This window comes from Ranitomeya variabilis, chromosome 4, assembly GCF_051348905.1.
Source record: "Ranitomeya variabilis isolate aRanVar5 chromosome 4, aRanVar5.hap1, whole genome shotgun sequence".
NCBI classification, from domain to species: domain Eukaryota; kingdom Metazoa; phylum Chordata; class Amphibia; order Anura; family Dendrobatidae; genus Ranitomeya; species Ranitomeya variabilis.
Genome location: NC_135235.1, coordinates 567,069,766 through 567,094,400, shown reverse-complemented (window position 1 = coordinate 567,094,400; position 24,635 = coordinate 567,069,766). Strand labels below are relative to the sequence as shown.

Sequence of the window (24,635 nt, the reverse complement as noted above, 5' to 3'; positions counted from 1 at the left end):
GGAGACACTGTGGACGCCGTCTTACCTGTGATCTGGCGGTGTCCGTATTTTTAGGTGTGCAATAAAGAAGGAAACGGCTGAACAGAGGCCAGTCAGAGATAAGTGTAACTCTGCTGCTTCATTATAGAGAGTGCATCGGTCGGATGTATCATCTGAAGTACATTATTCTGAGATTTCGATGCTGCAATTTTACTCGTAGATCGGCCAAGTCTCCAATGCAAGCCTATGGGTGCAAGAAAAAATTTGGACACCACACTGACCATGCGAGTGCTGTCCGATGTTTACGCACCGGTGTGTTAGGCGCCATGATTCTCCCGCTGCACAGGGTAGATCCCAAGCCTTGTCTGCCTCGCCAGTCTCATGTTTGACTGCTGCGGGTGGTGCTGAACATAAACGTCAGTCCCATCGTCTTGCTCAGGCTCATGGTGTATGCTTGGTTACTGCTGGCTTCCCAGCCAAGCCCTTAGTAACTAGTAGTATTCAGGTGCAGTCCAGGAGAACACCGTACTGAGCATGACCATGAGGTGCCATCTTCTCATTGGTGGTCGGACGTCAGCTGCTCTGGTGATGTGGCAGTGACGGATTTGTCCACGGACAAGGTCCTGTCCGACTGGACATGAGCCTAGTGTATGAGAGGCTCTCAGAGGCGCACGCCGGTGCTCTGGTATCATTTTTGCGTGGCAGTTGCCAGTGGATACTCTACCACTCTGCCTGCATGTGTTGTGTGTCTGCCTAGCCTTGGAACTGTACACGTAGGCAGGCAGCTAGCGTCAGTGGGGGCAATTAGCGTTATCTTAGCATCTGGTTCCTACATGTGTGCGGTTAGCCTTCAGAGTTCCACAGCAAGCACAACCCTAGTCAGGGTATTATGCAGAGCCCTGTTCCGTTTCTGTGTGAGAGTGACACAGCTCAGTTGCAGAGTATCTGTTTAGTTTCTGTGTGCGAGTTCTGTTGCTGTTCACAATGAGTGGCGTTCAACTCTGTGTACGGGTAATCGCTCGCCGTGTATTCTGTCATTTTTCACTAGCTGCAGTTTTAGATCTTTGTACGGTGGATCCTGGGTTGTGATTGCGCTTTATGATTTATTTTATTTAGCGCATTCCGCCAGCCCTAACATGGTGTCCTTTGAAAAGCCTGCAATTCATGTGCGGTGTACAATAAAATCACACTGACAGTTTAGAATAGATATATACATATAGAATATATAGCTATATAGATGTCAGTGACACACACACACACATATATATATATATATATATATATATATATATATATATATATATATATATGTATTTATATTGCATAGAGAGATAGAAGAAAAGCCGGTAATTCATCTGCCGCCCCGTTCAGTATAATCACAGAGTGACAAGTTAGCATAGAATAGATATATACACCTATAATAGATGTGTGTGTGTGTATATATATAAGCGTGTATATACTGTATATAGCCGGTAAATCATCTGCCGTGTTCTATAAAATCACTGCTGGAGCCAACCGATAGGATAGACGAGATGGATTACATACAGTAAATACAAATAGAATAGGTAGATAGATAGATGTCAGTGACAAATACAATTAGTACAGTGTGTGTGCAAATTACTGGACATGTATTTAATTAATAAAAGATTATTTTTTGGAAAAAAATGGCGTGGACCCCTGCGCAATTTTCGTAACCAGCAGAGGGAAAGCTGACAGCTGGGGGCAGATGTTTATAGCCTGGGAAGGGGGTAATACCTATGGAGCTTCCCAGGCTATTAATATCAGCTCACAACTGTATACTTAGCCTTTACTGGCTATTAAAATGTGGGACCTCCCAAAAATATGACGGGGGGGGGGGGGGGGGGGGGGGGGGCCCTGTAATTAATAACCAGCAAGGGCTATGCAGACAGCTGCGGGTTGATATTGATAGCCTAGGAAGGGGCCATGGATACTGACTCCCCCGCTTAAAGCATCAACTCTCAACTGTCCCAGAAAAGGCGCATCTCTAAGATGTGCCAATTCTGGCACATAGCCTCACTCTTCCCACTTCCCCTGTAGCAGTTGCAAGTGGGGTAATAGTTGGGAGGTTGATGTCACCTTTGTTTTGTCTGGTGACATCAAGCCCCAAGGTTAGTAATGGAGAGGTGTCAATAAGACGCCCCTATTACTAACCCCATAGTCACATTGTAAGAAAACACAGACACTCAAAAAAAAGTCATTGAAAGAAAGACACAGACTCCCTTAATAATCTCAATTAAACCATACCTATGACCTCCCCTAATTCCACCGAAGCCCTCGATCTCCTGTAATAAAATTAAAATAAAAAAATAACAATATACCATACCTGTCAGTCGTTCTGTCCCACGCTGTAATCCATATCTGAGGAAGAACTATCTTTCAACCTGGATAGTGCCAAGATGTGACCGTCCCGGCTGAGAACCACTGGTGAAAGATGCTGCGAGCGCAACCTCAGTGACGTCACTGAGGCTGTGCTCCCAGCTTGGCTGAACTGTGGTGACCTCTGGACCATGGGAAAAAGTCAGTGATGAGGTCACCACAGTTCAAGCTCAGTGTCTTCACAGCAGAACACAACAGTGTGTGTGTGTGTGTGTGTGTGTGTGTGTGTGTGTATGTATATATATATATATATATATATATATATATATATATATATATATATATAGTACAGACCAAAAGTTTGGACACACCTCATTTAAAGATTTTTCATGACTATGAAAATTGTAAATTCACACTGAAGGCATCAAAACTATGAATTAACACATGTGGAATTATATACTTAACAAAAAAGTGTGAAACAACTGAAATTATGTCTTATATTCTAGGTTATTCAAAGTAGCTACCATTTGCTTTGATGACGGCTTTGCACACTCTTGGCATTCTCTTGATGAGCTTCAAGAGGTAGTCACCGTGAATGGTTTTCACTTCACAGGTGTACCCTGTCAGGTTTAGTAAGTGGGATTCTTGTCTTATAAATTGGGTTGGGACCATCAGTTGTGTTGTGCAGAAGTCTGGTGGATACACAGCTGATAGTCCTACTGAATAGACTGTTGGAATTTGTATTATGGCAATAAAAAAGCAGCTAAGTAAAGAAAAACGAGTGGCCATCATTACTTTAAGAAATGAAGGTCAGTCAGTCTGAAAAATTGGGCAAACTTTGAAAGTGTCCCCAAGTGTAGTGGCAAAAACCATCAAGCGCTACAAAGAAACTGGCCCACATGAGGACCGCCCCAGGAAAGGAAGACCAAGAGTCACCTCTGCTTCTGAGGATAAGCTTATCCGAGTCACCAGCCTCAGAAATCGCAGTTTAACAGCAGCTCAGATTAGAGACCAGGTCAAGCCACACAGAGTTCCAGCAGCAGACACATCTCTTCAACAACTGTTAAGAGGAGACTTTGTGCAGCAGGCCTTCATGGTAAAATAGCTGCTAGGAAACCACTGCTAAGGACAGGCAACAAGCAGAAGAGACTTGTTTGGGCTAAAGAACACAAGGAATGGACATTAGACCAGTGGAAATCTGTACTTTGGTCTGAGGAGTCCAAATTTTATGTTTGCGTGTAGCCCATTCACTACTTCCATCTATCCCCCACTCCCTGAAGATGGCTGGACCATCATTGTAAATACATAATTGTAAATAAGCTCCTGTACTTTGTATCTCCCCCACCTCATTGTAGATTGTAAGCTCTCACGAGCAGGGTTGTCTTATTGTGCTTTAATTGTTGTATTGTTAACGTTGTTACTTATGACTGTTGTGTTTGAAACAGTTAAGCTGTAAAGCGCTGCGGAATATGTTGGCGCTATATAAATAAAGATTATTATTATTAAATTTGAGATCTTTGGTTCCAACCACCGTGTCTTTGTGCGACGCAGAAAAGGTGAATGGATGGACTCTACATGCCTGGTTCCCACCGTGAAGCATGGAGGAGGAGTTGTGGGGTTGCTTTGCTGGTGGCACTGTTGGGGATTTATTCAAAGTTGAAGGCATACTGAACCAGCATGGCTACCAAAGCATCTTGCAGCGGCATGCTATTCCATCCGGTTTGCGTTTAGTTGGACCATCATTTATTTTTCAACAGGACAATGACCCCAAACACACCTCCAGGCTGTGTAAGGGCAATTTGACCAAGAAGGAGAGTGATGGGGTGCTACCCTAGATGACCTGGCCTCCAGAGTCACCAGACCTGAACCCAATCGAGATGGTTTGGGGTGAGCTGGACCGCAGAGTGAAGGCAAAAGGGCCAACAAGTTGCTAAGTATCTCTGGGAACTCCTTCAAGATTGTTGGAAGACCATTTCCGGTGACTTCCTCTTGAAGCTCATCAAGAGAATGCCAAGAGTGTGCAAAACAGTCATCAAAGCAAAAGGTGGCTACTTTGAAGAACCTAGAATATAAGACATAATTTCAGTTGTTTCACAGTTTTTTAAGTATATAATTCCACATGTGTTAATTCATGGTTTTGATGCCTTCAGTGTGAATGTACAATTTTCATAGTCATGAAAATACAGAAAAATCTTTAAATGAGAAGGTGTGTCCAAACTTTTGGTCTGTACTGTATTTGTGTGTGTGTGTGTGTGTTTTAAGAATATTTTGTTTGAAAAGGATGTGTAAAAGACAGAGAATTGTATGTAAAAGCTCATGTTAAAATCCCATTGCAATCGGACAGCAATCACAATGCATTCGGATGTAAATCGGATGCTAGATGTGAGAAATCGGATTGCACTTGCATTACACTCCTGCGACTCTTGGCAGGGAGACTTGGACCAATTCTCAATATGGCAAGTGTGACGCCGGCCTATCAAGCAAACTATTGAAGGAAAATCTGCTCTCCAGGAGGCAAATAGCGCTCCATCCCTTCCGAGTCTCACAGTGTGGTTACGCAGTACTGTATGGCCATATGTGGGGCATTTTTACCCGGATGAAAATGTAAATTCTGGGGCTGAAATAACATTTTGGTTGTGAAAAATGTAATTTTTTCTTCACTGACCAATGGTGTCAAATTCTGTGACACCTCTGGTGTCCTTATAATCACTGCACACCTAGATGAATTCATTGAGAGGTATAGTTTGTAAAATGAGGTCACTTATTGAGGGTTCTGATGTTGTGGCACCTCAGGGGCTCACCCAGTGGGTCATGGCACCCTCAAACCATAACAGTAAAATATGCACCACGCTACTTCCCATCTCAGCTTTGTACTGTGCCTGAAAAGTAGTTAATGATTACATGTAGGATATTGACGCACTCAGAAGAAATTTTTACAACAAACTGAGGTCTATTTTTTCGTATTAGAAAAATTAGAGACTTGGGGCTAAAACAACAGTTTAGTTGTAAAAATGTAAATATTCATTCTTTACCGCCCAATGGTGTAAAATTGTGTGAGGCATCGGTGGTGTAAACGTGCTCACTGCATCCCTAGATTAATTCATTGGGGGTATGTAATTTGCAACATAGGGTCACTTTTGGGGGATTTCTTCTGTTTTGGCACCTCAAGGGCTCTGCCATTGTGACATTGCACCTTCAAACCATACCAGCAAAATCAACTCCAAAACGGCGCTTCTTCCCTTCTGAGCTTTGCACTTTGTCTCAAAGGCAGTTTTCAACCACATGTAGGGATGTACTCAGGAGAAATTGCACAACAGATTTTGTGGTCCATTATCACATTCTATCCTTCTGAAAATGGAAAAAAAAATTGTGGGTAAAAATGTTTTCTTTTCCTTTTCACAGTTCAACGTTGTAAAATTCTGTGAAGCACCTGTAGGTTCAAGGTTCCCACCATAGTAATAAATAAATTCTTTGAGGGGTCTAGTCTCCAAAATGGGGTCAGTTTTGTGGGGGGTTTACAATGTTTGGGCACATCAGGGGCTCTCCAATCACGACATGACACCTGTAGACCAATCCATCAAAATCTGTCTTCCAAATCGTTACTCCTTACTTTACGAGCCTTGCCCTACGACCCAACAGAAGTTTTCCCCCACATATGGGCTATTGGTAAACTCCGTAGAAAATGCAGAACAAGTTTTGGCGTCTCTTTTCGTTTATTACCCATGTGAAAATAATAAAAAAAAACAATATATTTGTGGAATAGTTTTTTTTTACAGCCATAAAGTTATAAACTGTGAACCAGCTCGGTGCTCACATCACATCTATATAAATTTCTTGCGAGATCTAGTTTCCAAAATAGGGTCACTTGAGGGGGTTTCCACTGTTTAGGCACCTCAGGGTTGTCCAAATGCGACATGGTTCCAGACAATTTTGCGTTTGAAAGGTCAAACGGTGCTACTTTCCCTTGAGCCCTACCAAGCACCCAAATTGTAGTTTTCCCCCACATATAGGGTATTGATATACTCAGGAGAAATTACACATCAAATTTAGGATTCCATTTTCTCCTGTTAGGCTTGTGAAAATGAAATTTTTGGGGGGCTAAAGTAAATTTTTTGTGAAAAGCAAGTAAAATGTTACATTTTTCCTTCCACATTGCATTAATTACTGTGAAGCGTCTGTGGGGTTAATAAACTTCCTGAATAATAAAAATGTATCTGATTTAAAAAAAAATAAATTTCATGAATGTAGTTTTGAACAGTTTGAGGGTTTCAGGTTTTAGGATTGTCACTTTTGGGTGGTATTTTCTTTCGTATAGGCCCCCCAAAGTCACTTCAAATGTGATGTAGTCTCTTAAAATGGATTTGTACATTTTGTTAGAAAAGTAAGAAATTGTTGATCAACTATTAACCCTTTTAACTTGCTAACAAAAAATGTGGCTAAAGTTTTTATTAATTATTTTCTGTTACATAACTCTGGTTTAAGGGCATAATAATTAAAAGTTTGAAATTTGCAACAGATTTCAAATATTTTGAAAAATAAATGCAAGTCGTATCGAAGAAATGTTACCACTATCATGAAGTACAATATGTCACAGAAAAGCAGTCACAGAATCCTTGGGATCCGTTGAAGCATTCCAGAGTTATTGCCACTTAAAAGGAACACTGGTCAGAATTGTAAAATTTGACCTGATCATGAAGGTGAAAACAGGTTAAGTGGTGAAGGGGTTAACTGGCTAACTTTTTGGGTTGGCCACTACTTTTTTATTTATCCTTTGTATAGGTGATCAATAACTGATTGGTGTGGGGTGCGCTGCTGTATTCTGGCAACACCACCAGTAACCGCATATCAACAGGAGTGTTGAATGTTGCCACCCCCACTGATCGTGTATTAATGGCGATAAATAAAAAGTAGTGGACAACCGATAGTTACATTAATGTGATGTGATGAAAATTAATCCATCATACTGTTTTAGTAGAATCAGAGAATGTCAGAGTTGGAAGGGACCACAATGGTCATGTTGTCCAACCCCCTGCTCAATGCAGGATTCTCTACTTATCTCAGACAGATGTGTGTCCAGCCTCAGTTTGAAGACTGCCATTGAAAGAGAAGTAACCACCTCTCATGGCAGCCTGTTCCACTCATTGATCACCCTCACTGTCAAAAAGTTTTTTTATAATATTTAATCTTTTTCTAAAATCGAATCTTTAGTAATATTAACAATGTATACTTTGCAGGTCAGCTATGGGTAAACAAATTTTGGACGCAGGAGGTAAGATTATTTTTACCTTCTTACTCCTTCATAGATTCTTATTTCTTCCAATGGCTCTTTTAATATTTACAGTCATGGCCAAAAGTGTTGGCACCCTTGAAATAGTTCCAGAAAAATAAGTGTTTCTTCCAGGAAATTATTGCAATTAGGCATGTTTTTAAACAAGTTTATTTCCATTGTGTGTATAAGAACAGCACAAGAAAAAAACTGGACGTAATTTGACACAAAACCTCAAAAATGGGCTGGACAAAATTAATGGCACCTTTTCAAAATTGTGAGTAAGCAGCTTTGTTTCAAGCATGTGATATTCGTTCATTCTTACCTGTGGTAAGTGACAGGTGTAGGCAATATGAAAATCACATTTAAACTACGGTAGATAAAAAGGGGATCAGTAGATAAAAACAAAGGAGTGCTCACAGTAGTCATAAAATAATAGTCATGTCAATAGATGTAAAATCAATTTTTAAGTAACGATAACTACTGATAAGCCGGACAAGTGTAAACAAGATGGACAGTTGGAAAATTATCAATAGAAACCAAAACAAAGCACCACAAACCCGACCATAAGTCCAAAATAATATGATCTTTATTGATGTAAAATTTGAGTAAAAAGCATTAAAAAAGGGAGACAACCAATGAAGATACGAATTATAGGCCACAATGCCTTAATTTCAATGGTATAAAAACATACATAGAAAAACAAGGACGCGTACCCAGGAGGAAATATACTAAAAATATAGCTGAATAGAACACAAAATTGTGAAGTCATATAGACTAGGGAGGGATCACAGTTACAGTTGTGTAGGCTGTGGTGAAACGCTACCTGAGTGTGTTGGGGGACATTCGCTTGGCATGGGATTTAAGCACTCAGGCACGATTTCTCCACTTAAACAGTCTATTCCGGTTTATTAAATGTCATAAACCATAACACAAACAGTTCATTATTTACATCAACGGAACACATTAACCATCGATAGTCTGTTCCAATGGCAGATCCGTGTCTGCCCGTAACCCCTTGTTACCTTACAGGAGCTCCGGCTTAATATACTGACTCCTGCCAGTGCTGGTTCACAGGGGAAAGCTGCCTCACTGGGATCACCGTCCTTGTGACCAGGGCACCTCAGATAGTCCAGACCCACAGTAGGAACTGTAGCCTCCCCAACACAGAAACCGTCTCAGGCTCTGTAGATGCAGCCTCTCCATGTGCTTTCAGGAAGTCCAATCACAGGCACTTTCAACACACAGGCCATCAGTCCATGATCTTACCAGGTGCTTGCAGGACTCCAGTCCAACCCAGGACAATCCCAACACCCTGACCATTCCAGGACTCACACTCTTATCAGGTGCTTGCAGGACTCCAGTCCATACCAGGACAATCCAACACCTCGTCCACTAAGTCCACGGTCTCAGGTGCTTCCAGGAAGACTCCACTCACAGGAGCTTCCAACACCGACCGTCCAGGACCTTGCACAGGAACCATGTGACCCACACCCTGGTCACATTACATACCTGTAACCACTCCCCTGGGTGGGAGTGTGGGTGTGTGTGGCTAGTCTGACCCTCCCATCTCTCATAACTAGCCCTGCCAATCTCCCATTACAACTACTTGTGGGACTACAGGTCCCAGCACACCAACCAAACTTCAGATTGACAGCACAGAGTGTCTTCCTCTGCAACACACACCCCGGCACTTAACACTCCTGTCGGACTTAGTCTCATCACCATTATGCCTCCAAGCGCATCTTGAAGGGCACACACAGCGCCCCCTGGCTGTAACATTGGTCACTGCACCACAAGGCACACATACATAAAAAGGTAATCGTATAGGGGATTGTTACCCTGTACCCTCTGCCCTAATGAAAAGGTGAACACAACACAACTATCAATATAAAAGTCAAAGTGTACTCTGTGGAACAATCATGTGTACAAAAATCAACTGGTAAAAAAAAAAACAACTAATGATGACAAATAAATTCAATATGCACAGGGTAAAAACAATATAGTGAGTGTTAAAGTACAAAGGAGTGAATACTCAAAATGTAGGAGAAAAAATAAATAGCAGTGTGGATAATCACTCACAGTGTGTCTGCAGATCCCTGGCTCCTGGATGGCGTCCTCCCCAACGCGCGTTTCGGCTCTTTGCCGGCAAAGAGCCGAAACGCGCGTTGGGGAGGACACAATCCAGGAGCCAGGGATCTGCAGACACAAGCAAATCCAAACAAATGTAGGTACTCCAGCTCCAATAAAACCAGTAATGTCTTTAATCATCCAACGTGGTTAAAAGACTAATCCTTACATATGGTGGACCAAACAGATGATTGTACAGGTATTATGGCAACGCGTTTCGACCAATATAGGTCTTACTCATGCCCATATTGTTTCAGAAATGAGAGCTACACATATACCACTCACAGACCTATGATACACCCCTCATTAGTCACATGACTTAACGGGAAGGTCCTGCAATCACATATAGTACATATCTTAAGATATTTTAAAAACAGAAACAATAAAACTTTTAACAATAATGATACAATATTTCGTTTCTTTTGTTTAAGCCTACAGGAAAACGAGTATTAAGGTTATAAATCCAAAACGCCTCTCTTGTGAGTAGGCGTCTCTTCATATCACCTCCACGATTAGGAGTATAGATTTTCTCAATGCCATGCACTTTAAAAGCCATAGTGTCCCCATTATGTTTTCTATAGAAATGTTTTGCTGCCATTGACACTTTCTTATTTATTGCATTGCAATTGTTTACATCCCTAAGATGTTCCGTTAAGCGCGTTTTTAACTTGCGCGACGTACATCCTATGTACGAAACTTGACATATTGTACAGTCTATCTTATATACCACATTTTTCGTATGGCAATTGATAAAGCTATTTATGCTATAATTTTTAGTTTTTTCAGAATTTTGAAAGGTGTTACCTAACTGTGCATGCCCACACGTACTACATGCTGCGGTACCGCATTTGTAAAAGCCCTTACAATCAAGCCATGTATTTGACTTAAGTTTGGGTAGAGCTGAATTAGGGGAAATTATATCACCAATAGTTTGTGCCCTTCTCGCTACTACACTAATTCCATCCTTCAAAATGTCCATTAATATATTATCCTCATATAGAATGGGTAATCTTTTATTGATTATTTTCTTTATTTGGTTAAATTGAGGAGAGAATTGTAAACATAAATGTAATTTATTCGTAAGTTTTTTCTTTTTAAAGTTATTGACTGCACTAGGTGCCAGTAGTTCCTCTCTCCGTTTTTTGCCCACTATATCTGTCGCTCTGTTAAATGTCCAATTCGGATAATTCCGGACCTTAAGTTTCTTTTTTAATTCATGAAATTCTTTTAGTTTGTCCTCTTCCTTACTACAATTACGTTTCAACCTAGTGAGCTCCCCCACAGGTATAGACTTAATTGTGTGGGCTGGATGGCTACTGTCTGCATGCAAGATCGTATTCCCACTAACTGGCTTTACATGGGTTCGGCTAATAATATATTCCCCAGCAATACCACACAATTCTAAATCCAAGAAAGATATGTATTGCTGCAGACACACTGTGAGTGATTTTCCACACTGCTATTTATTTTTTCTCCTACATTTTGAGTATTCACTCCTTTGTAATTTAACACTCACTATATTGTTTTTACCCTGTGCATATTGAATTTATTTGTCATCATTAGTTGTTTTTTTTTTTTTTTTTTTTACCGGTTGATTTTTGTACACATGATTGTTCCACAGAGTACACTTTTACTTTTATATTGATAGTTGTGTTGTGTTCACCTTTTCATTAGGGCAGAGGGTACAGGGTAACAATCCCCTATACGATTACCTTTTTATGTATGTGTGCCTACACAATTGTAACTGTGATCCCTCCCTAGTCTATATGACTTCGCAATTTTATGTTCTATTCAGCTATATTTTTAGTATATTTCCTCCTGGGTACGCGTCCTTGTTTTTCTATGTATGTTCTTATGCCATTTAAATTAAGGCATCGTGGCCTATAATTCGTATCTGCATTGGTTGTCTCCCTTTTTTGATGCTTTTTACTCAAATTTTACATCAATAAAGATCATATTATTTTGGACTTATGGTCGGTTTTGTGGTGCTTTGTTTTGGTAGATAAAAAGGGGAAAAGTTGACTCAATCTTTGCATTGTGTGTCTGTACATGCCACACTTAGCATGGAGAGTAGAAAGAGAAGTGAAGTGTCTGAAGACTTGAGAACCAAAATTGTAAAAAAAAAAATATAAACAATCTCAAGATTACAAGTCCATTGCCAGAGATTTTGATGTTCCTTTTTCCACGGTGCGCAAAATAATAAAGAAGTTTACAACCCATGGTGCTGTAGCTAATCTCTCTGGATGTGGACAGCAGAGAAAAATTGATGAAACGTTGCAACGCAGGATAGTCTTGGTGGTGGATAAGCAGCCCCAATAAAGTTCCATAGAAATTCAACATGTCCTGCAGGCTCAGGGTGCATCAGTGTCAGCACAAATTATCTGTCGACATTTTAAAAGCAAACAATATGGCAGGAGATTCAGGAGGACCCCACTTCTGGCACAAAGGCACAAAAAATTAGACAGCAGTTTAACAAAATGTATGTGAGTAAGCCAAAATCCTTCTGGTAAAGCATCTTGTGGAGAGGTGAAACCGAGATAGAGCTTTTTGGTAAAGCACATTGTTCTACTGTTTACTGAAAAGAGAATGAGGCCTAACAAGAGCAAAGTACCTACAGTAAAATAGGTTCAAAGATGTTTTGGGGTTGTTTTGCTGCCTCTGGCACTAGGTTCCGTGACTGTGCAAAACATCATGAAATTTTGAAGATTACCAAAGAATTTTGGGTTGCAATGTAGCTCTTACAGTTGTGCTCAAAAGTTTACATACCCGGTAGAATTTTTGCTTTCTTGGCCTTTTTTTCCGAGAATATGAATGATAACACCAAAATTATTTCTCCGTTCATGTTTAGTGGTTGGGTGAAGCAATTTATTGTTAAACTATTGTGTTTTCTCTTTTTAAATTATAATGATAACGCAAAACATCCAAATGACCCTGATCAAAAGTTCACATACCCCATTTCTTAATGCCGTGTATTGCCCCCTCTAACATTAATGACAGCTTGAAGTCTTTTGTAGTAGTTTTGGATGAGGTTCTGTATTTTCTCAGATGGTAAAGCTGCCCACTCTTCTTGGCAAAAAGCCTTCAGTTCCTGTAAATTCCTGGGCTGTGTAGCATGAACTACATGCTTGAGATCTCTCCAGAGTGCCTCAGTGATATTGAGGTCAGGAGATTGAAATAGCTACTCCAGAACCTTCACTTTGTTCTGCTGTAGCCAATGACAGGTCGACTTGGCCTTGTGTTTTGGATTGTTGTCATGTTGGAAAGTCCAAGTACATCCCATGCGCAGCTTCCGGGTTGATGATTGCAAATTTGCCTCCAGTATTTGCTGAAAATGTTCTGCATTCATCTTTCTTTCAACTTTGACCAAGTTTCCTGTGCCTTTGTAGCTCACACATCCCCAAAACATCAGCGATCCACCACCGTTCTTTACAGTAGAAATGGTAGTATATATTTAGACTGCTGTCTATATATCACATAAGAGACACCAAGACTGCTGTATACACATTACATAGGAGACATTGAGACTTCTGTATATACATCACATAGGAGACACTGAGGTTGCTGTACATACAGCACATAGTATACACTGAGACTGGTGTATACACAGCACAAACACTGGTTATGCTGTGCATACAGCACATAGGATACACTGGGACTGGTGTACATACAGCATTAGGAGACACCAAGACTGCCGTATATACGGTACATTATATTCCTGAGGCTGATGAATATACATCACATAGCAGACATTGTGACTGCTGTATGTACATCACATTCCTGAGGCTGCTGTATATACATCACACAGGCATATATATATATATATATATATATATATATATATATTCTGTATATACTGTGGCACATCACGACACGGAGTCTGCTGTATAAACAGCACATAGGAGACACCGAGGTTGCTGTATATACATCACAATGAATACGCTGAGACTCTTGTAAGTATGTGTGTGTGTGTGTATATATATATATATATATATATATATATATATATATATATATATATACACATTACGTATGTACCGTATATACTCGAGTATGAGCCGAGTATAAGCCGACCCCCCTAATTTTGCAACAAAAAGCTGGGAAAACGTATTGACTCGAGTATAAGCCTAGGGTGGAAAATGCAGCAGCTACCAGTAAATGTCAAAAATAAAAATAGATACCAATAAAAGTAAAATTAATTGAGACATCAGTAGGTTAAGTGTTTTTGAATATCCATATTGAATCAGGAGCCCCATATAATGCTCCATACAGTTCATTATGGCCCCATAAGATGCTCCATACAAAATAGGCCCCATATAATGCTCCATACAGTTCATTTTGGCCCCATAAGATGCCCCATATAATGCTCCATGCAGTTCTTTATGGCCCCATAAATGCCCCATATACTGCTCCATGCAGTTCTGTATGGCCCCATAGATGCTCCATATAATGCTCCATGCAGTTCTTTATGGCCCCATAGATGCCCCATATAATGCTCCATGCAGTTATGTATGGCCCCATAGATGCCCCATATAATGCTCCATGCAGTTCTTTATGGCCCCATAGATGCTTCATATAATGCTCCATGCAGTTCTTTATGGCCCCATATAATGCTCCATGCAGTTCTTTATGGCCCAATAGATGCTCCATATAATGATCCATGCAGTTCTTTATGGCCCCATGTAATGCTCCACATAATGCTCCATGCAGTACATTATGGCCCCATATAATGCTCCATGCAGTTCTTTATGGCCCCATAGATGCCCCATATAATGCTCCATGCAGTTAAGGCCCCATAGATGCCCCTTATAATGCTCCATACAGCTCATTATGGCCCCATAGATGCCCCATATAATGCTCCATGCAGTTATGGCCCCATAGATGCTCCATATAATGCTCCATGCAGTTCTTTATGGCCCCATAGACGCTCCTTATAGCATTGTGCCACATGTAATGCTGCTGCTGCACTAAAAAATAAATGACATACTCACCTCTCGTCGCTGCCCGCTGCTCCTCAGCGTCCCGTCACTCCGCAGTGACTGTTCAGGCAGAGGGCGGCGCGCATACTAGTACGTCATCGCGCCCTCTGACCTGAACAGTCACTGCAGAGGACGCGGAAGATGAGGCGGCGGTGGAATGAGGGAAGGTAAATATGAAATACTCACCTGCTCCCGGCGCTCCTGACGCGGTCCCTGCATGTCCCACGGTCTTCGGGAGCGGCAGCTTCTTCCTGTAGTTAGCGGTCACATGGTACCGCTCATTACAGTAATGAATATGCGGCTCCACCCCTATGGGAGTGGAGTCCATATTCATTACTTTAATGACCGGTATCAGTGACCCGCTGAAGTGGAAGAAGCTGCAGCGCCCGAAGACCGTGGGACATGCGGGAACCGCGTCAGGAGCGCCGGGAGCAGGTGAGTATTTGACAGGCGTCGCTCCCCTTCACCCGCCGACCCCCCCGCCTTCCATGACTCGAGTATAAGCTGAGAGGGGCACTTTCAGTCCATTTTTTGGGGCTGACAATCTCGGCTTATACTCGAGTATATACGGTATATATATACAGTTGTGGCCAAAAGTATTGACACCCCTGCAATTCTGTCAGATAATACTCAGTTTCTTCCTGAAAATGATTGCAATCACAAATTCTTTGGTATTATTATCTTCATTTAATTTGTCTTAAATGAAAAAAAAACAAAGGAGAATGAAGCAAAAAGCAAAGCATTGATCATTTCACACAAAACTCCAAAAATGGTCCAGACAAAAGTATTGGCACCCTCAGCCTAATACTTGGTTGCACAACCTTTAGCCAAAATAACTGCAACCATCCGCTTCTGGTAACCATCAATGAGTTTCTTACAATGCTCTACTGGAAGTTTAGACCATTCTTCTTTGGCAAACTGCTCCAGGTCCCTGATATTTGAAGGGTGCCTTCTCCAAACTGCCATTTTTAGATCTCTCCACAGGTGTTCTATGGGATTCAGGTCTGGACTCATTGCTGGCCACCTTAGAAGTCTCCAGTGCTTTCTCTAAAACCATTTTCTAGTGCTTTTTGAAGTTTTGGGTCATTGTCCTGCAGGACGACTCATGACCTCTGAGGGAGACCCAGCTTTCTCACACTGGGCCGTACATTATGCTGCAAAATTTGTTGGTAGTCTTCAGACTTCATAATGCCATGCACACGGTCAAGCAGTCCAGTGCCAGAGGCAGCAAAGCAACCCCAAAACATCAGGGAACCTCCGCCATGTTTGACTGTAGGGACCGTGTTCTTTTCTTTGAATGCCTCTTTTTTTCTCCTGTAAACTCTATGTTGATGCCTTTGCCTAAAAAGCTCTACTTTTGTGTCATCTGACCAGAGAACATTCTTCCAAAACGTTTAGGCTTTTTCAGGTAAGTTTTGGCAAACCCCAGCCTGGCTTTTTTATGTCTCGGGGTAAGAAGTGGGGTCTTCCTGGGTCTCCTACCATACAGTCCCTTTTCATTCAGATGCTGACGGATAGTACGGGTTGACACTGTTGTACCCTCAGACTGCAGGGCAGCTTGAACTTGTTTGGATGTTAGTCGAGGTTCTTTATCCAACATCCGCACAATCTTGCGTTGAAATCTCTTGTCAATTTTTCTTTTCTGTCCACATCTAGGGAGGTTAGCCACAGTGCCATGGGTTTTAAACTTCTTGATGACACTGCGCACGGTAGACACAGGAACATTCAGGTCTTTGGAGATGGACTTGTAGCCTTGAGATTGCTCATGCTTCCTCACAATTTGGTTTCTCAAGTCCTCAGACAGTTCTTTGGTCTTCTGTCTTTTCTCCATGCTCAATGTGGTACACACAAGGACACAGGACAGAGGTTGAGTCAACTTTAATCCATGTCAACTGGCTGCAAGTGTGATTTAGTTATTGCCAACACCTGTTAGGTGCCACAGGTAAGTTACAGGTGCTGTTAATTACACAAATTAGAGAAGCATCACATGATTTTTCGAACAGTGCCAATACTTTTGTCCACCCCCTTTTTATGTTTGGTGTGGAATTATATCCAATTTGTCTTTAGGACAATTCTTTTTGTGTTTTTTCATTTAAGACAAATTAAATGAAGATAATAATAACAAAGAATTTGTGTTTGCAATCATTTTCAGGAAGAAACTGAGTATTATCTGACAGAATTGCAGGGGTGTCAATACTTTTGGCCACAACTGTATGTGTGTGTAATATCTAATCACATAGGAGACTGCTGTATGCATTACATAGGACTTACTGCGATTGCTGCCTTCATCAGAACGGGAGCGCTCTTACTCCATTTATACAGATTGTCCTGTTAGTTGCCAGCATTTGCACGTAATCCTTTGTTGCATACACATGCTCGCTGTCTAGAGAGAAATTAAAGGGCTGATGCCCCTGGCACTGCGGTCCCCAAGAATCTGCTGGGAGCCGGAAGAAGTCACACCTGTCATAGAGAAACAGCTTCCCTTCTGGCCTTATACAGTTGTGCTCATGTTGATAAGGGAGCTGCAGGGGTCAGAGACACCTACATTAAGTTGCTCTACTTCAATCCAATGAATTTTTGCCAAAATAAAATAAACACATTTTTTAACTAGACTGCACATCCTTTTCAGGAGTAAAACAAAAAATAATCCAATTTCCAACCTCATTAAGGCAATTAAGGTACCTTCACACTAAACGATATCGCTAGCGATCCGTGACGTTGCAGCGTCCTGGATAGCGATATCGTTGTGTTTGACAGGCAGCAGCGATCAGGATCCTGCTGTGACATCGTTGGTCGGAGAAGAAAGTCCAGAACTTTATTTCGTCGCTGGATCTCCCATAGACATCGCTGGATCGGTGTGTGTGACACCGATCCAGCGATGTCTTCACTGGTAACCAGGGTAAACATCGGGTTACTAAGCGCAGGGCCGCTTAGTTTACCTTGGTTACCAGCGTAAACGTAAAAAAACCCCACATACTCACATTCCGGTGCCCGGCGTCCGCTTCCCTGCACTCCTCCTGCATCCTGTGTAAGTGCCGGCCGTAAAGCAGAGAGGTGACGTCACCGCTCTGCTCTGTGGGAGATGCCGGAGATGTTCGGCGCTGACACAGGATGCAGGAGGAGTGCAGGGAAGCGGACGCCGGGCACCGGAATGTGAGTATGTGTTTTTTTTTTTTACATTTACGCTGGTAATCAGGGTAAACATCGGGTTACTAAGCGCTGCCCTGCGCTTAGTAACCCGATGTTTACCCTGGTTACCAGGGGACTTCGGCATCGTTGGTCGCTGGAGAGCCGTCTGTGTGACAGCTCTCCAGCAACACACAACGACTAAACAGCGACGCTGCAGCGATCGGCATCGTTGTCTGTATCGCTGCATCGTCGCTTAGTGTGAAGGTACCTTAAGGCACACTTTGTAGTAAATCTCTGAATTGTTGTGGGTTGGATATTAATGTAGTGTTACTGTTGATGTATGTCAAAAATGTTTTATAGATTATGATTTACAAGTGGCAATTACAGAAGCTTTGTGCAGAATGATTTCTGAGGCTCAACGGGGGGAGATGGCGAGCCAGTTGTTTCCAATGGCATTTATCACTACCGCTTTCAAGGAAATAAAGGATTCGGAGTTTGAAACTGTATGTATCAATACAGAATTAAAGATAGAATAATGGTATTTGGTAATATGTTCTGATATGGTTGTCTCCTATTCAGGACTGTAGAAAATTCCTCAATCTGATGAATGGCATGCTGGGCGATAATCAAAGGTAACTAAGTTATTACCATTACATTTTAAAAAAGGTTTCCCATTCTATTGATGTACTGTATAGTGTACTTCTGACGTTAAAGGTATCTTGTCGACAGGTTTTCCTATTATAAACTATGGTCACCACCGTTAATGTTTTTTTGACAGTATTCTAGTAAGCTGTGTATAAGTCCCCAGTCCCCTCTGACTAGCACAAAAAATACCTTTCATAATCCCCCCATATGACGCGGTCTGATCCAATAGCCTTCCTCTCATCTCAATCATTCTTGCTTCATGTGGATGACGCATTATGCGGAAGTAAAGTTGACCTGTGTTCTTTACAATATTTTGCTCTGCCCTCAGCAGTACTGTAGTGCGCATGCACTAGCTTTGCTTCCAGATCATCAGCGCTCTTTGGTCTCCCCCAGCCCATTACAGTACTTGCTCAGGTTCCCCTTTACCAACAGTTATCCCGTAGGAGAGAGAATGGCCATTTATGATTATGACTCTTCTAGTGTAAACTTAAAAAAAAAAAACTACAATGTAAATAGGAGTAAAGGGACCCCATACTCCTAAAATATATGGGGATAAAGATGACTGTGTGCAACCCCACTTTTCTTTATGTAAACTGCATGCAAACAGCTGCACACAGGTAAGCATTTCTGTGACTAGTTGTTTGGGGCTACAAAAGTGTTGTGCACCCCTGCTTTAAAGTGGACTCTAGTGTTCTGTTTTTCCTCAAACACACCAGTGAGAAAAGAGAATATAAAATAATGTTCATTGCGGTACATTTCTCCTACTATGTTATTTTTTTTCTGGTTTCGGGCAGCTACTCTTGATTAATTTCTTCATTTTGTACCATCAAACGTTTATATCTAGTGTGAGGCAGTGAGGGGGATCATATGCGAGGGTCGATATTTGTACCCTAGGATGCGAAGAGTCTTATTAAACTTGCTGGAGTGCCTTGGGTTTAGAGCAAGACGCCTTTGAACCACAAGGCAAAAATAACAGAGTGTGCATTGGGTCCAAGTGATGACCCAGTCAGATTCTTAGGAAAACCCGTTAAGGGCTTTTATTTTTGGAGTGAACTACAGGATGGTAGTGGGGCGGTTCACTCTCTCCAGCCGGGTTTTGGAAGTAGCTCTATGGCTGTGATTCCATTTAAATCTGTCAGTTTTTCCTTTGGATGTGTCAGTTTGGAATCTGCAAGCTGCAGAGCAGGTGTCTCTGTGCAACCCCAGGACTGTGTGAAGCTAACACAGATCTAGGGATTTCCAGGCGTCTGACGCATCCAAAAGACACGGCGGTGCCATTGTCCATGACAACGGGTTATGAGTTCTGGACTGTGCTTACAGAAACCCTGCTGCGATCCGGAGGACAGCACTCCTAAGTGTGAGTTTTTGGACAATAAAAGACATTTGCTTTGAACTTTTCTGTGGTCCCTGCCTATCTGTCGCACTGCACCAACCCCGCTGCACTAAACTAGAGTTATACATTTCATTCTTTTGAATTGCCCTAGTTGTTTTTACTCATTTTGTACAAAGTGTTTAGCCTAAAGGCCCTCATACTCTTTAGACTAATATTACCTAAATCTGCCAAAATCGATGAGTTTGACTGACAGTATAATGTGTATGGTGGCGTTGGCCAACCGCCATCAAATGTGTATCATGCTTAACCCCTTAACGACCGCCGATATGCGTTAAAACGGTGGTCGTTAGGGGCATTATTCCCTCTTCGCCATTTCAAAACAGCGATAAGGAGCAAGCGAATAGCCCTGCCCGACCACAATTTCTGCGGTATAGGCTCAAGCCAGTTTTGAAGCCAGTAGGGGCCGATTAACCCCTTAAATACCGCTGTGAATATTGACCACAGTATTCAATTGGTTACAAGGGGGTTACAAGACCACCTTAGTAACCATCGGACTTTGGCAGTTAGAATCGTTTGTGCCGATGGATACTGTGGTCACCTGAGGTCTTCTGATATCTAGCTGTAAGCTGGGTCTCACTGGTTGGGTCATTGAGACACTGACAGTCTCATTCAGTACATGAACAGTGCAGTGCATGAGACCAGTGATCAATATAAAAACTGTGGGACTAAGTAAACAAAGTGAAATAATATATCTATATATAATCGTCTAAGGGTCACTTCCGTCTGTTTGTCTGTCACGGAAATCCTGTGTCGCTGATTGGTCGCGGCCGGCCTTCTTTCACACTTCCGTCTTCCAAATCTGCACAGGATCCGTCAAGACGTTGAAATGACGGATCCTGTGCAGATTGTGGAAAACGTGTGCACTGGGCCCGTCTTTCTGACGGACCCGTCGAGGCTATGTGCACCTGTTGTGTATGCGTCTTCGCAGCGGTTTTCCGCTGCAAAAACGCATACACAACACAAACCAGGTTAAAAATAAAAAAAAATCGCAGTACCGACGTCCTGCGCAGCGATGCTCCCGACAGCTAGCATTCCTAGTAATACATTGCGAAATCTCACGAGAAGTCGCGAGACCGCAAGATTTTGCAAGGTATTACTAAGAACGCTAGCTGCCAGGAGCATTGGTGACGCGGCGCGGGATGTCGGTAGGTGAGAATATTGACTTTTTTTTATTTAACATTATATCTTGTTACTATTGATGCTGCATAGGCAGCATCAATAGTAAAAAGGGAAAGAGAGCGAGCAAGAGAGAATTTCCCTGACAGGAAATTCTTCCATTCATGCTCAGTTTGAAAAGACAGGACCCGACGCTGGATTCCTGCTTTTCACATTCAGCGACGCATCCTGCGCCCATAGGCTTCCATTGTAGCCAGTGACGGGCAGCGCAGGATGCGTCACTGACCGATTTTCGACATGCAGAAAGAACGTTCCTCTGAATGTTTTCTCTGCCCGACGGACCATTTTTTTACGCAGGATCCAGTGCACGACAGATGAAACGGATGGCCATCCGTTACAATCCGTCGCTAATACAAGTCTATGAGAAAATGCAGGATCTTGCAAATTTTTTTGCAGGATCCTGCATTCTCAAAAATCGACGGATTATGACAGGAGCTGAAAGACGGAAGTGTGAAAGAGGCCTTAGCAGTCCGTTAAACGCTGCTGTTAGCCCTGTGTGACCAACTTTTTACTATTGATGCTGCGTATGCAGCATCAATAGTAAAAAAGATCTAATGCTAAAAATAATAAAAAAATAAAAAATCATTTTATTCTCGCCTTCCGGCGCTCCTCGCAAGAAAAACTTAACTGAGCGGGCACCATCTACATATATAATACATTTAAGGGGATCACCACCTGCATACTGTATATAAGTAGAAACAAACAACGCAAAGTGTATGCATACAAATTGGGATCACCACATCGATTTAGAAAATGTACAAAAACATCTTTATTAAGGGAACACCACACAAAAACATAAAAACATTTAAAAACCCACAATCAGACTTGGGGTAACGGGTCCATACAAATTACAGGTAAATACCATAACACCGCATACAACACTGTACAGCCAATATGCATAGAAGGTACATCACAAAACCAATATCATTCACATGTAAAGGTGATATAATGCAATGTAGCCCACGAACCTATACCTAGATTAAATACTCCTGTGAGAAGCCAGACACACAATAATATGCCCTATACAAAGACTCCAAACAATGGTATACCTAAAAGGTGCTAAGCACCATTCAAATCCCAGGAACCTAATATCCCAGTCCTGGGCTGTTACCCTACCTATCAGATCGGCATACCATAGGGCTTCTGGCAAGGTAGGTTGTTGTGGGTTTTAGTAGGCTGTACGGTTGTTGAGACCCACGCGTATCGACGCCTATAGCGTCTTCCTCAAGGTCGATTTCCCGCTCCTCGCGACGCTCCAGTCCCAAGAATGTGTTGCGGCAATGACCAGAGATGACGTAGCGGTCTCGCGAGACTGCTACATCATCACATGTTCTTGCCGCAATGCATTCTTGGGACTGGAGCGTCGCGAGGAGCATCGCTAAACGCCTGGGCTGGATCCAGGGGCCGCCGGAAAGTGAGTATATAACTATTTTTTATTTTAATTCTTTTTTAACAGGGATATGGTGCCCACATTGCTATATACTATGTGGGCTGTGTTAGATACTACGCGGGCTGTGCTATATACTACGTTGCCGGGCAATATACTACGTGGCTGTGCTATATACTACGTGGGCTGTGTTATATACTAAGTGGGCTGTGTTATATACTACGTGGGCTGTGTTATATACTACGTGGGCTGTGTTATATACTACGTGGGCTGTGTTATATACTACGTGGGCTGTGTTATATACTGCGTGGGCTGTGCTATATACTACTATACATATTCTAGAATACCCGATGCGTTAGAATCGGGCCACCATCTAGTATATATACACTGTGTGCAGAATTATTAGGCAAGTTGTCTTTTGTTCACATGATACTTTTTATACATGTTGTCCTACTCCAAGCTGTTCAGGCTTGAGAGCCAACTACCAATTAAGTAAATCAGGTGATGTGCATCTCTGTAATGAGGAGGGGTGATGTCTAATTACATCAAAACCCTATATAAGGTGTGCGTAATTATTAGGCAACTTCCTTCCCTTTGGCAAAATGGGTCAGAAGAGAGATTTGATGGGCTCTGAAAAGTCCAAAATTGTCAGGTGTCTTGCAATGGGATGCAGCAGTCTTGAAATTGCCAAACTTTTGAAGCGTGATCACCGAACAATCAAGCGTTTCATGGCAAATAGCCAACAGGGTCGCAAGAAGCGTGTTGGGCAAAAAAGGCGCAAAATAACTGCCCATGAATTGAGAAAAATCAACCGTGAAGCTGCCAAGATGCCATTTGCCACCAGTTTTGCCATATTTCAGAGCTGCAACGTTACTGGAGTAACAAAAAGCACAAGGTGTGCGATACTCGGGGACATGGCCAAGGTAAGGAAGGCTGAAAACGATGATCTTTGAACAAGAAACATAAGATAAAACGTCAAGACTGGGCCAAGAAATATCTTAAGACTGACTTTTCAAAGGTTTTATGGAGTGATGAAATGACAGTGACTCTTGATGGGCCAGATGGACGGGCCAGAGGCTGGATCAGTAAAGGGCAGAGAGCTCCACTCCGACTCAGACGCCAGCAAGGTGGAGGTGGGGTACTGGTATGGGCTGGTATCATAAAGATGAACTTGTGGGACCTTTTCGGCTTGAGGATGGAGTGAAGCTCAACTCCCAGACCTACTGCCAGTTTCTGGAAGACAACTTCTTCAAGCAGTGGTACTGGAAGAAGTCGGTATCGTTCAAGAAAAACATGATTTTCATGCAGGACAATGATCCATCACATGCCTCCAACTACTCCACAGCGTGGCTGGCCAGTAAAGGTCTCAAAGAAGAAAAAATAATGACATGGCCCCCTTGTTCACCTGATCTGAACCCCATAGAGAACCTGTGGTCCCTCATAAAATGTGAGATCTACAGGGAGGAAAAACAGTCCACCTCTCGGAACAGTGTCTGGGAGGCTGTGGTGGCTGCTGCATGCAATGTTGGTCGTAAACAGATCAAGCAACTGACAGAATCTATGGATGGAAGGCTGTTGAGTGTCATCATAGAGAAAGGTGGCTATATTGGTCACTAATTTTTTGGGGTTTTGTTTTTGCATGTCAGAAATGTTTATTTCTAAATTTTGTGCAGTTATATTGGTTTACCTGGTGAAAATAAACACGTGAGATGGGATTATATTTGGTTTTTATTAAGTTGCCTAATAATTCTGCACAGTAATAGTTACCTGCACAAACAGATATCCTCCTAAGATAGCCAAATCTAAAAATTAAAACACTCTAACTTCCAAAAATATTAAGCTTTGATATTTATGAGTCTTTTGGGTTGATTGAGAACATAGTTGTTGATCAATAATAAAAATAATCCTCTAAAATATAACTTGCCTAATAATTCTGCACTAATCCCATAATCTAAAATTTTGTAGGCAATTAAATAGCACTTCAGTCATCGATGCTTACATAGGTTACCTAACAAGGTACGAAGTGACACGTTGGAAAGTGAATAAAAAATGTTTTTGTCTTCATTGAAACAATATCTTAAAATTACATAACGTTAAAAGACAGGAAGATGGAAAAAATTGGACCTCCAAAAAAAAACAAAAAACAAACTAGAGTGTGACACAAAGAAAAATGCAATATATCTGTGTTTCGAAAATATCCCTATGGGGAGATTATAT

The 24,635-nt window shown here is 41.9% G+C and overlaps 1 protein-coding gene across 3 annotated transcripts in view; it reads left to right on the top strand.

The window, feature by feature from the left end:
• SYCP2 (synaptonemal complex protein 2) overlaps window positions 1–24,635 on the top strand; it is a 551,324-nt gene that overhangs the window by 148,842 nt on the left and 377,847 nt on the right. For all 3 annotated transcript variants that reach the window (XM_077252835.1, XM_077252834.1, XM_077252836.1), the window contains 3 exons: window positions 7,551–7,585; window positions 18,178–18,320; window positions 18,397–18,449. In XM_077252835.1, coding sequence (XP_077108950.1) covers window positions 7,551–7,585; window positions 18,178–18,320; window positions 18,397–18,449 — 231 coding nt within the window. The remainder of the gene's footprint in view (window positions 1–7,550; window positions 7,586–18,177; window positions 18,321–18,396; window positions 18,450–24,635) is intronic.